Raw genomic sequence first — 13966 nt, 5'->3', positions numbered from 1 at the left:
TGTGTCTCCATCACAGCACAGAACTGTTTTTTTTTAAAGTGTGCAAATAGCTTTCTGTCTTAAAAAACCCAAAGTTACATACCTTATTTTAAAAAAATAGTTTACTACCAAAAAGGTAAGCATCACTGTATACTTCAGAAAGTAGTAATTTTTTTGTAGGTGGAGGCTCTTGGCTCGGTGTTAATGGCACAGCACACAATTCTTTATTGCACTTATCTGTCCTCTCTTTACCATTTCAGGTGTGGAGACAGTGTCTTCCCCACTCTGTATCTCAGTGCCTAGCACAGAACCTGACATAGAGGAGATATCGAGAGATGTTCATAGAAATGCATGAGGGAGACTCAGTCTAAAGTAGCCCTGGACTTCATTCACCTCCAGACTGCTGTTTGCAGTTATTTTGGCTTTTCTGACACTCATGACCAAAGCAAGTCCTAACTACGACTCACAGGTCAGTTTCTGGATGCCTCGTTCTATCCTATGGAATCTATTTATCTGTTCCTGTGACAGCACTACAGTTTTAGGTATTATGGTTTTCCTAAGATAGCTTAACATCTGGCAAGTGCCTCTTTTTTGTTCTTATTTTAAAGAGTGCCACAGCTATTTATAAATATTTATTTGATTACAGACTTCAGAATTAGTTTGTCAATCCCTGCCCCCCAAATGCAGTGGCTTTGATGGGCATTCTTGCATCTACAGATTAGGTAGGAGAGATCTGACATCATCCCCATATTTACTTGTCCAATCTTGAAACACAGTCCCAGGGAGCTGTCTAACATACAGCTCTGGGATTTCCCTGGTGGGCCAGCAGTAAAGTGTCCGTCTGCCAGTGCAGGGGACACAGGGTTCAGTCCTTGGTCTGGGAGGATCCCACATGCTGCGCGGCAGCTAGTCCATGTTCCAAAACTACTGAGCTCGTGAGCCTAGAGCCTGTGCTCTGCAACAAAAGAAGCCACCAAAATGAGAAGCCCGTGTGTGGTAGCAAAGAGTAGCCCCAGCTCGTCACAACTAGAGATAGCCTGCAGGTAGCAACTCAGACCTACTGCAACCGAAAGGAAAGAACTTTTAAAATACAGATCTGACAGTGTCACTCCACGCTGTAAACCCTTCAGAGGCTTGAGATTTGCCTCTGGGTGGAGTCGAAAGTCCTAATCTTCCTACCTGGGACTCAGGCTGCTCAGGCCCCCCACTCCGGCTTTTGCTACTCCCTTCATTTCACCCTTTGCTCAAAGCACAATGATCCTTTCTCTCCAATCACTCCTCTTTCAGGTTTCAGTGCTTTGGCACGGACTGTGCTCTCTGCCCAGAATGTTCTTCCTGCTTGATATACACGGCTAATGCTGTAGACCCCTGGAGACTCAGTTTGGAAGTTCTCTCCAAAGAGACAACCTGCTGAACCAAGAAGCTGAGTCAGGGGCTTCTCTTCTGCGCCCCCACAGTGTTCCCAGCTTCCCCCTGTGACGGCACCATCCATGGCATGCTGTGAAAATTGCCTGAGAAGTGTTTGTCTTGCCCAGAGTGTAAGCTCTTGAAGCCCTTCACTTCTGTATCCCCGGTGCCCAGTAGTGACGAGCACAGAGCAGGTTGCCAAGGACTATTTGTATTAACCCTTCTGACCAGTGGATCACACATGAGCCTATGGAATTTGAAGTGTGTGTGTATGTGTGTTTTTGCCTCACAGGGAACAAAGCACATGAGACAAGACTCACACCATGGCCTGGCTCCTGGAATTCTACTAATCCGCTCACCGCTTTGGATGTTGAGGGCATGGTGCTTGTCCAGGCTCCATCCTCCCAGCTTGGAAGCATCGATTTCATAGCCCTGCAGCACTGCGGTTCTTTTCTCCCACAGGATCAGATCTGGGCAGGATTCATACTCATAACCCACGGAAACTGTAGGGAAAAAAAGGCACAAAATGCACATGTGAGCAAAGCCTCTTCTTTGGCTTTAGATCTGCATGCAAGGCCCCTGCTTGTCTTTGGTTTGAAAAGAAAGAAGGATCAGATTCCTAAGTGGCAACAAGATCTATATGCAACACTAACCTAGGGAGGCTGAGCCTGAACATCCTTTTTTGGGGAGCGATGGTACATCATTGTGAAGTGAAAGTGTTAGTCGCTCAATCACGCCTGACTCTTCGAGACCCCATGGACTCTAGCCCGCCAGGGTCCTCTGTCGAAGGAATTCTCCAGACAATATCGGAGTGGGTAGCCATTCCCTCGTCCAGGGGATCTTCCCGACCCAGGGAACGAACCCATGTCTCCTGCATTGCAGGCAGACTCTACCATCTGAGCCACAGGGTAAGGCCTTGGTACATCATTAGGAAATGTTAAACAAATGTTCTAAATATTTTAAGGACCCATGTCAACTGATTCCAGGGAAATGATCTTTAGTATGCAAAGTACTTTAGGTACTAAAGTCTTCATGCACTGTTATTCGTAATAGTGGAAAGTTGGAAGTAATCTAAAGGTTGGAAGGGGATGAGAGGTTGAGCAAACCAAGTGCATGCACTCGAGGGATATGCAGCCACCGGAAGTTGTGGTTATGAAGATCATGGGTGACATGGAAGGTGCCTAAGGGGTAATGCTGAGTTAAAGGCCTGGTTATATATGGTACTAAATCTATGTTAAAAAACTATACATGAAAAAAGAAAATAAATTTTAATGTTAAGAAGTAGTTTTATTTGCTTATAGGACTATGCATAACTTTATTTCTATTTTTTGGCCCATTTATCACATTCTTATTGATGAACATGGAAATACTTGAACAAAGAAAAAAAAAATCCAAAATCACTGATAATGAATACATGGAAAAGGAGCTCCTTCAAGGTACTCTGAAAGCTGGAAGTTGCTTTGAGGTCTCAAAACTTGAAAATCTCCGGTTTCACTTCTGTTTCATGGATCCAGGCCTCCTTAGGGGATCACTGGAGAGCAGGCTAACCATGGAGGACTCCCCAAGGCTGGGTTTGGGAAAAGCCCTGTGACCGCCCTATAGGAAGGGACTGGCAGAAACAGGAATGCTGTTTCTTCCAAGTATCTTTCTGGGCAGACACTGCTTTCCAGGGGGCAATACCCTGCCACATGCTCAAGACGGGAATTAACACCTGGGCAGCTCTTTAGAGCTTCCTTTAGGTGCCAGGAGAGACTGCTGGCTCCCCATGGCAGGACGGAATGTGCTGGAACGTGCTTCTGTGGTCTCTTCCCTGTGACCTTGAGCCCCACAAGGAGCCACTCTCTGCTTTTTCATGGTCGCCAGTCATCTCAGGAAAGCAAGCCTCAGCCCCAGTGCAGAGAGGCCTTGACGGGCTGGAGAGCACTCAGCGCTCTCATATCACCTGAAAGAGGTGGCAAGGCTTCATTGCTTCTGAAGAGACCACAGAAGCAGCTTGGTTTCCAGAAGGGACTGTGAACAGCGAGGGACAGCATCTTGGCTCCCAGCGTGCCCAGTGGGGAGGAGGTGGAACGCAAAACTGCAAGGAAGCTCTGGGGAAAATCCGGCCCAGCTCCTTCCCTGTGTGGCCCTGGGAAGTCCCCTCACCTCTCTGGGCCTCAGCTTCCTCGTGCAGAATACGAGGATGCTTTCTGACTCACAGGGTGGTTGTGAGGATTAACTGAGATATCAACATACAGAGAGTTCACCCTCCGGAGCAGATTCTCAACAGACCCTCTTCTTGCCTGCCTGCCTTGCTTCCTCTCCCTTCCTCTCCTTTCTTTTTACATTACTTCTTCTCTGCCTCCTCACTCTGCCTTTGCTGAATCTAGAAAGGGAATGAAACTGGAGCAAGGATCAAACAAGGGAAGAGGACCAAGAGCCCTGTCCCCCCAAACCTTCCTGTCTCCTGAGGACGGCGCTGGGCCCTGCGGTGGGGAGGCTTACCAAAGGCTTCTGAGAGCCCGAACACCTTCTGGTTGTAGACGTCCGTCTTGTCCCAGATGAAGTAATAGGACAGGTCTGGGGCGGCAGCAAACCACTTCCTGAAGAGGCGGCCCTCAACCGCCACCATGAGGTGGACCTTCATGAGGTTGAAGGGGATGGTGGGGTGGGTGAGGCTGATCCTCAGGACAGATTTGTAGCCGGGGGTCCGGCTGCTCAGGTAGCTCAGCCTCATCTTGCAGCCGGAGATGGCGATTTCCTCCTGCAAAGCCTGGAGAGACAGATCACAGTGGGTGACGGTCACGGAATCACTGGCAGAGGGGAGGCGGCTGCAGCCTCACAGACTCTGGGTGTTGGAGGGGCAGAGGAGGAAGAGGGGGAAGGGGGAGGAGGAGAAAGCGGACTGCAAAAAGGAGCGGGAGGAGGAGGAGGGAGTGGGGGAGGAAGACAAGAGCCAGAGGCCTGCTGTCCGGGGCGCACTCTCAAGTGGCACATCCCTGCCTCGTTGAGCCTCTGGCTCTTCCCCCTTTCAACAGGGATGACGATGTTCAACTCACTGCATTAGTGAGAGGATAAGATAACGTGTGTAAAAAATACTTAACATCACCTCTCATTCACCTGCTGTGCCATCCCAGAAGACCCAGAAGAACCTCAGCATTGCAGCTTCCCCACTAGGTTAGCTTGCGGACCGGGAAGGCCACATATATAAATGGCCCAGCATATAACGAATACCCAGTAAATGTTTCTAAGCAGGATGATGGTACTATGGCTGTTGTGGCTGCTGCTGCTGCTGGAAGCAGGGGGCATTGTGAAGACAGACCTTGCCCTGGGATCAATGTGGAGAGCTGTCTCAACTAGAAGAACTGCTACTCTCTCAAAACCTTCCTAAGGTAAGATCTGTTACAAGTGACTTTCCTCTTCAGGAGGGTAAACAGAGGCTACAAGATGTTGATGGAGCCATTAGGCGGGGCTGGAAGTACAGGCTGCCAGGGACCGGGAGCGAATGGCCCCCAGCTCACCAGCAGAAAGAGGGCAGACGGGCTGCTCGGAGCCTGCGTGCTCCAAGGCTGTGCTGGAGGAGCAGCCTGGTGGGGAAGGCAGTGCTTCACCTGCTGGTTCAAAGGGCTTGGCTCCAAGACAGGACGCTGAAAATGAAATGCCAAGATGCTGAGGCACGTGGCTGAAGGGAGAACTTTTATCGGCTTGATGCTCTGGGCTCTGTTTCAAGAAGGGGACGTCAAATCAATTGAGGCTAACATATCCATTAAAAAGACAGTGATTATTTTACTCTCGTGTTCACGGGGGAACTGGGCCTTCACAAAGAAAGGCCTCTTCCTTTCTGTCTATGTCATAGACCGGAATGAATTCTCACTGGTGCTCCGTTCTCCCGAACACATGATGTTTCTGGGATGGGGCCTGTATGACAGCAATCTTCCCCAGCTTCGGCTCATAAGTTCTAGGCAAAGCAGGGCTCGAGTGCCATCCTGATGTGCTCATACATATTTATTAATACTTTCCTTAACACACCCTTTAAAATGCACATCTCCCTGTACTTGCAAAGGCTAGCCAATGACAGGACTGGGGAAACCAGATATCATGTATTTCATGATATCTGATAATAAGCAAGGTTTGTGACCCAGCCAGGCTTGTAGACATTCAGCCCAGGGAGCACTATAAAGAGGAGGAGGACCCTTCACCTCATTTGTTCCAAAGTCCCTGCTCCCGGGAAGCTGTCTTGCCGGAGCCAAACCAGGGCTGAGTAACAAACCACCCCTCTCCAGCAAGCTCCAACTCCACCGACAGCCATCTCCTAAGAAAGGTCAGCCTGGTGGTGGAGACAGGTGCTGCATCTCTGAAAAGGAGTCAGGTTTCAACCTGAGGGTGCAAGGAGAATTCCCAAATGGCTGCATTTCCTTCCTTTGGGCTGTGTCTGAAGCCACTCACCAGGGCACAGCAGAGAAGTGTGCCTGCTTAGCCAGGCAAGAAATACACACACGAACATGTCTAAACACCCCGTTGCCCTGACACTGGAGATCATTAAGGTGCAGGTCGCCAGAGCTCTCGTTAGGCTGGTGGGACGGCTGGGGCTTCTCCCCCAGCTTTCGCACCGTCATCCCTTGTCCTCCCCAGCCTTCCTTTCGGCCATGAGAAACAGGGCCTGGATGGCCAAAGAAATTCAACTCCACACAGCTATGTGAGGCAAAGAATCTATCTCGATTTCTATCAGATTAAAATGCATTTTTCCAAATTACTTCCTTTTAATGATAACGGAGTAAAGAACTTACGTGCATGGATTTGAGCCACAGCACTCACTAACTGGCCTGAAGGTGGAGCGTGTAAAATAATCTTCATAATAATACTGGTTAAAATCTGTCGAGCACTTAGTAGGTGCCAGATACTGTGTGAGGCATCTCATACACGTTTTCTCATTTAATCTTCAGTGTGATGTGAACATTTGGGACCTCCTGTCTCACTCCTCTTGGTGGAAATTATCATCACTATTTTTAACAGAAATAATGAGAGAGGGGAGACACTGGAAGTTGGGGAAAGGGGACGTAGAATGAAGTGGATGGCAGAGTGGAGAGGGCGTGGGGATTTATTACATCTTGGAGGATGCCAGGCACTTTAAAGGGCTCACGTGTATTAAATGTGTAAGGTGGTGGTTGTCATAGCCCGACACCACCCCGCAGTGGGGTCTTGGCCCTTGGGTTCCGGGTCGTGGGCTGATGGCTGTCTCTGTCCCCTGTCTCTGAGATCCTCCCCCACCCCCTAAATGAAATAAAAGCATGGAGAAATGCAACTCAGAAACCCGGGTGTACCTGGATTTCCGGGACAATGGGGCCCTTCTCTGCACAGGAGCTGGCGAAGGACGTCAGCGGGGAAGGAGACACGACAGGGTTGGGGCGGGCGAAGCTGCTCAGGTCACAGCTGGGGATCTCATTCTCCTCGTGCCGCATGACGATGGTTTCCATGACGAAGAAGCGATCCCAAGGCAGCCAGAGGGTGTGCTCCTGTGCGATGAAGGGGGCCCGCTCGAACCGCAGGATGATGGAGACGCCGCCGTTGGTGACCAGGTCAAAGCTGTTTGGGAGGGGAGGGTGAGAAGGAGAGGAGCGGCAGACAAAGAGGAGAGAGACAGAGAAAGGAGGAAAAATTACACCAAAGGGTCTCAGCACTTGCTGAGGGAGATCCTAACACCTCAAAGACCTGACCACAGTCACGCACAATGACCCAGATCCCGGGAGGCATTATTGTTTTGAAAGTGATTCACCACAGAGAATTTGCCAAGATCAAATAATAACCTGCTATGGAGAACCGTTTTCCAGGACACAGGACTGCTGATGAGCCTCTGCTGTGGTGCTTCAGCAGAGCAAACCCTGCCCTGGCGTTAGGAACCCTAAGCTTAGTCCTGGCTCTGCCATGGGCTACTGTGTGATCTTGGGTAAGTCACTTAGCCTCTCTGATTCTCAACTGTCTCATCTGTAAAAGGCAAAGGTTCCAATAAATTCTTCTTAAGTCATTAAGATTCTATGACTCCTCAGTAATTTTAGGGCTTCCCTGGTGGCTCAGTGGTAAAGAATCCGCCTGCCAATGCAGGAGACCCAGGTTTGATCCTTGGGTCAGGAAGACCCCTTGGAGGAGATAATGGCAACTCACCCCAGTATTCATGCCTGGGAAATCCCATGGATGGAGGAGCCTGGCAGGCTACAGGTCCATGGGGTCGCAAAAAAAGTTGGACGTGACTGAGCAACTAAACAACAATAACAATAATAGTAACTTTAACTCTGATTATGATACTCAACCAGGCTTCTGGAGTTACAAAACAGTGAAGTTTAGAGAAGGGTGCGGTTAGAATCACCGTAACTTAAGTGAAAGGGGAACCAGAAGACGGGGTCCCAAACTCTGAGATGAGATGAGATCTCTGCGGCAGTATCGCTGAGAGGTGGTCACCCAGCCCTTGTTCATCGCCCCTTGGGGATGGCCGGGCACTTGTTGCCAGCTCTGCTTTTGGCTCAAGCATCTTAATTCTCATCACCTGCAGACAGACCTGGCAGGGTACTTGCCCATTCAAGCCTTGGCATGGAGCTTTTTTTTTTTTTTTTAAATCCCAGGAAACTGAGTTCCCACTTGTACCCCATGTTTCTGACACTGCCTCATACAGTGTCTGAGCTGGGGGCTCTGCAGCTTTGTGGCCAGAGACCAGGCGAGCTCACGTTACAGAAAATGGCAAAGGAGGCCCAGCAGCAAGCCCAGATACATCCCTAGCTCTGCAGGCGGCATCTGCTTTGTCAAGTAGAGTGTGTGGCTGCTTCTTAAGACCTCACGTTCAATGTGCAACAAGATTAATTCAGACCCACCCCCATCAAAACAGGAAGTTCAAAATCAAGTAACAGCTGACTCAATGGAAGCGAACTTCACTGCCATCGGACCTAGTCCTCTCTCTGAATCTGATGTTGTACTTCATTCTACAGAATCACCTGCAAGGAGCCAAATTTCCAGTGATGATATGCTCTGCCCCCAGGAGGACTGTCTCGTCTCTGGTTAGTTCTGGCTGTTAGTAGACTTTTCGGGGGGTGCGGAGTGAGCCTGGCTCCCTCTCCTTATGGCGCCTTAGCCACTAGGCCTTTTTCTTCCGGCTGCAGTGACTTCAAACTAGTCTGCCTCTGCCTTGGACAGTCCTCTAGGACTTGGAAACGTTGATTCTGTCCACCTGCCACCTCCCGGCTCTGATGTCTCCTTGGACAGAGCCCTTCAGCTCTTACTCTCAGGATGCATTTCCAAGGCCTGTTCTCATCTTGCTCTTTTGGATGGAGGGCTTCTGCTAGCTCCTGGCCCCCTCAGGATTCCAGTCCCCTCCCCGGGTCCCCTCTGCACCATCACTGTGCACTGGGATCCCACATTCACTCTCAGACCCAGGGACACCGATCGCGCTCAGTCTCTCCAAACTTAACCCAGTGTTTCATGGTTATATGAATAGTTTATAGAACGAATGCATGAGTGAGACTGTCAACTTCTTCTGAATTGACTGTACACTGAACACCCTAAGTTCTTCCCTCCTTTGGCTATTACTCTAAGTCAATCCAACGTTTACCTGTGCAGCTGGTTTTTGGGACCCTACCCCAGGACCTCATTTTCATCCCAGATAAACGGCCCTGGCAGGATTAGCCTCATTGCTCCAGTTTGCTCTTCCCTCTTCTAGAAGCTGCAGGGGTTTTGCACTGAACTAGCATCAAATCTTGCTCTTGGTAGATGGTGCCCTTGGATTTGGGTTCCCAAGCTCCAAAGCCTGACTCTTCCGTGTTATGCTAAACCTTTTTATCTGTTTTGCCTGCTCTTCACTGAGCCCCTTCTAGGTTCATGTAACCTCTGTGTAGAGGAAGCTGGGTACCACCATCCTTTGATATTTGATGATAGAGAAAAACCAGGGAAGGTGTTTATTTTCAGCTAAGAGTTTAGGTGTTGGCTTTGTTTGGGGAAAACACCCAGGGAACAAGTTTTCTGTCATAGAAATGACAGCATTTGTACTTTGACAGGACATTTTTTTTTAACACCAAAAGCATTTTGTATTGGGGTGCAGTCGATTAACACTGTTGAGGCAGTTAGTTCCAGGTGAACAGCGTGGCGGAACATTTTTAACTGTCAAGCAGGACTGTGGCCTGACTTACACGCTCCCTTCACATGAGGATGAGTGTGCGGAGGGAATGAAGACAAAATGAAAAGACGCTTTCTCAAGGCCCTGAGCCGGCTGGGGTGGCTGCTGCTAAGAGCCAGGCCCGCTCATCTGAAGGGAAACTTTGCTGCGGACACGGCTGTGATTCTGACCTCAAAGGGAAGGCCTGCTTCTCACATGAAGCCCAAACTTAGTGATGGCTGGTCAGAGCACTGCTACTTAGCCCACAAGTGACTGACATCGCCTGTCTGAGCCTAATCTCCTCATGTGAGATGAAGTTGGTGATCACTGTTACTTGGCAGAGTTATTAATTAGATAGATGAGATAATGGATGAGGAAAGCGCTGGGCTCCATTCCCTGGGCTTTGTGCTTCAATGACTCTGAGCTGCTTCTCTTGTCTGCTAATTCCTCTAAATTTTTCTTCATGACTTCTATTTTCCATCTTTCTAATCATCTGTTTGGCTAGCTTCCCTGCTACTGTCTTCTGTTTGTGAAATCTTATGACTTGAGGTCTGGCATTTCAGCATGGTGTGTGTGTGTGTAAGTGTGAGGGTGTGTGTGTGTATAAGTGTGAGGGTGTGTGTAAGTGTGAGGGTGTGTGTATGTAGTGTGAGGGTGTGTGTGTGTGTAAGTGTGAGGGTGTGTGTGTACGTGTGAGGGGGATGTGGATCTGGGTATAGGCAAAGGGCCTGCAGAACAAGTGAGGAATACAAAGATGAATTGGACCCGGTCCCTGGACTTGCATACACTATTATCTCCAGGCTGTGTCTGTAGCCTTTCAGTTTCTCCTGGGTGTGAGAGGTAATAGAAAAGGTGAGTCAGGAAAACATGGGAGGGAAATTGGCAAGATGCTCCTCATTCGCATATAACAAACAGGGCTCTTCAGAGAATAAGTAACGCTTAGAGAATAAGTAATGACTTTCCCATGCATTATCTAGTGTCTGAGATGGGAAGAAAATGTAAGCCCCATAAATGCACTGGTAAGAACTGTTCTGAAACTCAAGCTCTAGATTATGGCAGAGTCTGGCCACTATGGTGTGATTTAGTTGGCTGGTACAGGACATACGACTGACACTTACCACCCAGGACGACCATGCTCTCATGCAGAGACTGCAGGGACAGCACAGCAGGAGGAGTCAAAGCGTAGAGGTGCTAAGCAGGCACTGCCCAAGGCCCACTAAACTTAGTGGACTCTGGTGTGTCTTATGGATCCATCCTAACCAAGCACAGTGAGCCGAGGATGGACGATTTGCTATCTCACAAGAACGATGGACAAGCTTTTTTTTTTTTAATTAAAAAAAAAAGTTTTGGCCATTCTGTGCAGTATACAGGATCTTAGTTCCCTGACCAGGGATTGAACCCCTGCCATCTGCAGTGGAAGCATGGAGTCTTAACCACTAGACCGCCCAGGAAGATTCCTGGACAAGTTTTATGGCAAAAAAAAAAAAAAAAAGCAGTCACCATGACTCCTTTTTGATGACTGTTTCACAGCAGGTAATAATGTGGTCAGGACACCTGTTACCTATAGTGCTCACATCTGCCGTTTCCATAAAGCAGGCAGCCCAGAGGTGGAAGGTGGGGAAAACACCAGGAGGGAGGAGACGTCTCTGTGCTGTAGCGCGAGTCTACACTGGGGGTCAGTGGCCTGGCCCGGGGAAGACGGCCCCTGGGGACTGGCCGCCAACCTCTTCCATTCACAGGGAGGGGGAGGAGGGGGAGTGGGCCTCCCATGCCGAGCATGCCAGTCCCATCTAAGAGGCACACATGTCTACAAACAGATGAGACTCTACTTCATTATCACCTCGACCAGGGCACGTTCACATCTGAGATTGGATTAAAGAGGTGCTAAAATCAATCAGGCTGGAGCATAATTTCCAACACAGAGTGAAAATCAACCTTATGGGCCCACACTTAGCCAGATGGACTGCCACCACCTGATTTTATTAAAAATAGAGGACTTGTCACCACTGACAGCCTAAATATCCCACTTTCCTCCTTTCCCTCCCCTTCTCTCTGAAATAGTCTTATGGCTTGCACTGGAATTATCACCTTCCCAATTTGTAATTTTAATAAATAGCTAATATTTATTGTATACTGACTATGTGTTAGACCCTGAAGATACAGGGTGAACCAGAGTGGGGCAGGGTACTAAAATTTATTAAACACCTAGTATGTGCATGGCGTTTTTCTATCAAAGAATTGAATACTTACCACGCCACTGGGTAAGACTGATAATATTAGGGACCACTTAACAGAGCAATTGATCTGATCTGAACAGATGAAGAACATGAGGCCAAGAGAGGCTTGGAGATAGGTCCAAGAACACATGGCCAGCAAATGGGGGAGCTAGAGTGATTAGAGAGACCTGACTTCATTCAGGCTGGTAAACTAAAGGTCCTCACAGGGATCTTAAGGTCAGAGCTCAGTTATCAATCAGCAGCCTCCATAGACCTAGGTGGTTGCAGATGGAACCATGCAGCAGGAATGCTAAGACTTTAGGAGCTGTCTGGTCTATAGAAAATGGTCCATGTGACAGTATTTTATATCATAAGCTATGAAACAAGAAAATATATATAAGGTACCTAGTGGTTACTCTGAGAACCAAATAAGAAAAAACTGCTTAATTTAGAGCCAAGATGACTCAGGACAGAGTCAGCTACAAGACCTCACTCACAGCAAGTGAGCTGCAGGGTTGAGCACGTGGATGCAGGTCCTCTGACTCCAGGTCCCATCCTCTCTGCACGATGTCATTCCAGCAGCAGCTATGTTGGCAAGACCATGAGTACAGGGTCTTTACTAGCTCTGGTTGCCAAAAGTCCTCTTACCTGCCATCCTGCCTGCTGATCGTGTATCCAAAGAGAGGGTTATTGACAAAACTGATATTCACACCAACCAGTGGGGTCCCATCTGATGTCATGACTTGACCACGAATGACACATGCATGCCTGTGGGTAGAAGAGAGAGAATAACATGACCTACTTATGATGGTAGAACCCTGGCTAGCAGGTAAGAAGACAGAAGGCAGGTCACTCAGATATATCTTGGCACCCAGGGCTCATGGTATCCACTCAACATGAGCACTACTTTTTTATTTACTGCCTCAATCTTTTTTAGATTAGTACAAAAGTTAATGTGGCCTCTGTCTGTGAATTTTAAATCATTATAACTAGGCTCAAATACATCTTTATTAATCAAAATAGGAACCATTACAATGAACACGTTTTGCTAATGAGAAATAAGTTTGTTTATTCCTTAGAGTAAAAATCTGTGCTTTGGGATTCGATGAAATATTGGAAAGCATTTTCTGTCTCCTGCTGGTTGTGGACGTGTTTTCCCTGCAAAAAGTTGTCAAGATGCCTGAAGAAGTGATAGTTGGTTGGCGACAGATCTGGTGAATATGGTGGATGATGCAAAACTTCACAGCCCAATATGTTCAACTTTTGAAATGATAGTTGTGCAATGTGTGGTCAGGTGTCATCATGGAGAATTGGGTCCTTTTAGTTGATCAATGCTGGCTGCAGGCATTGCAGTTTTCGGTGCATCTCATTGGTTCACAGAGCATACTTCTCAGATGTAATGGTTTTGTAGGGATTCAGGAAGCTCTAGTGAAGCAGACAGACCAGCAGCAGACCGTCACCAAACAATGACCAGGACCTTTCTTTTTCGGTATAAGTTTGGCTTTGGGAAGTGCTTTGAAGCTTCTTCTTAGTCTAATCACTGAGCTGGTCATCACTGGTTGTCATATAAAATCCACTTTTCATTGCACGTCACAATCTGATTGAGAGATGGTTCACTGTTGTTGTGTAGAATAAAAGAAGATGACACTTCAAAACAACGAATTTTTTTATTTTTTTTGCAGTCAGCTCATGAGGCACCCACTGATGGAGCTTTTTCACCTTTCCAACTAGCTTCCAATGCTGAATGGCCATAGAATGGTCAACATTGAGTTCTTTGGCAACTTCTCTCGTAGTTGTAAGAGGATCAGCTTTGATGATGCTCTCAACGGTCATTGTCAACTTCTAATGGCCGACCACTGTGCTCATCTTCAAGGCTCTTGTCTGTTTGCAAAACTTTTTGAACCACCACTGCCCTGTACATTTGTTAGCAGTTCCTGGGCCAAATTCATGATTGATGTTGTGAGTTGTCTCTGCTGCTTTATGACCCACTTTGAACTCGAATAAAAAAAATTGCTTGAATTTGATTTTTGTCTAACATCATTTCTACAGTATAAAATAAGGAAAAATGAGCAGCAATTAATAAGTCAGGAGCAAAATAATAAAGTGAGGAATATGCATTAAAATGATGTATAACAAGCCACTTTTATTTCAGAATGTATTCTAATATCAAATGGCAAAGTTCAACAATGTAAAACCCCAACTACTTTCACACTAACCTACTAAGTCATCAAACTTTCTCTAAAGAATTATT

The 13966-nt window shown here is 47.7% G+C and overlaps 1 protein-coding gene across 8 annotated transcripts in view; it reads right to left on the bottom strand.

Annotated features, from left to right (window-relative positions):
- The window catches only part of TENM4 (teneurin transmembrane protein 4), an 851321-nt gene that overhangs the window by 68127 nt on the left and 769228 nt on the right, over nucleotides 1-13966 (bottom strand). For all 8 annotated transcript variants that reach the window (XM_015461146.3, XM_024987529.2, XM_015461143.3 and 5 more), the window contains 4 exons: nucleotides 12364-12483; nucleotides 6687-6948; nucleotides 3871-4138; nucleotides 1746-1889 (listed from right to left, as the gene is read on the bottom strand). In XM_015461146.3, the coding sequence (XP_015316632.2) occupies nucleotides 1746-1889; nucleotides 3871-4138; nucleotides 6687-6948; nucleotides 12364-12483 (794 nt within the window). The remainder of the gene's footprint in view (nucleotides 1-1745; nucleotides 1890-3870; nucleotides 4139-6686; nucleotides 6949-12363; nucleotides 12484-13966) is intronic.

This window comes from Bos taurus, chromosome 29 (assembly GCF_002263795.3).
Source record: "Bos taurus isolate L1 Dominette 01449 registration number 42190680 breed Hereford chromosome 29, ARS-UCD2.0, whole genome shotgun sequence".
NCBI classification, from domain to species: domain Eukaryota; kingdom Metazoa; phylum Chordata; class Mammalia; order Artiodactyla; family Bovidae; genus Bos; species Bos taurus.
This window is presented reverse-complemented; position numbering and strand designations above follow the sequence as displayed.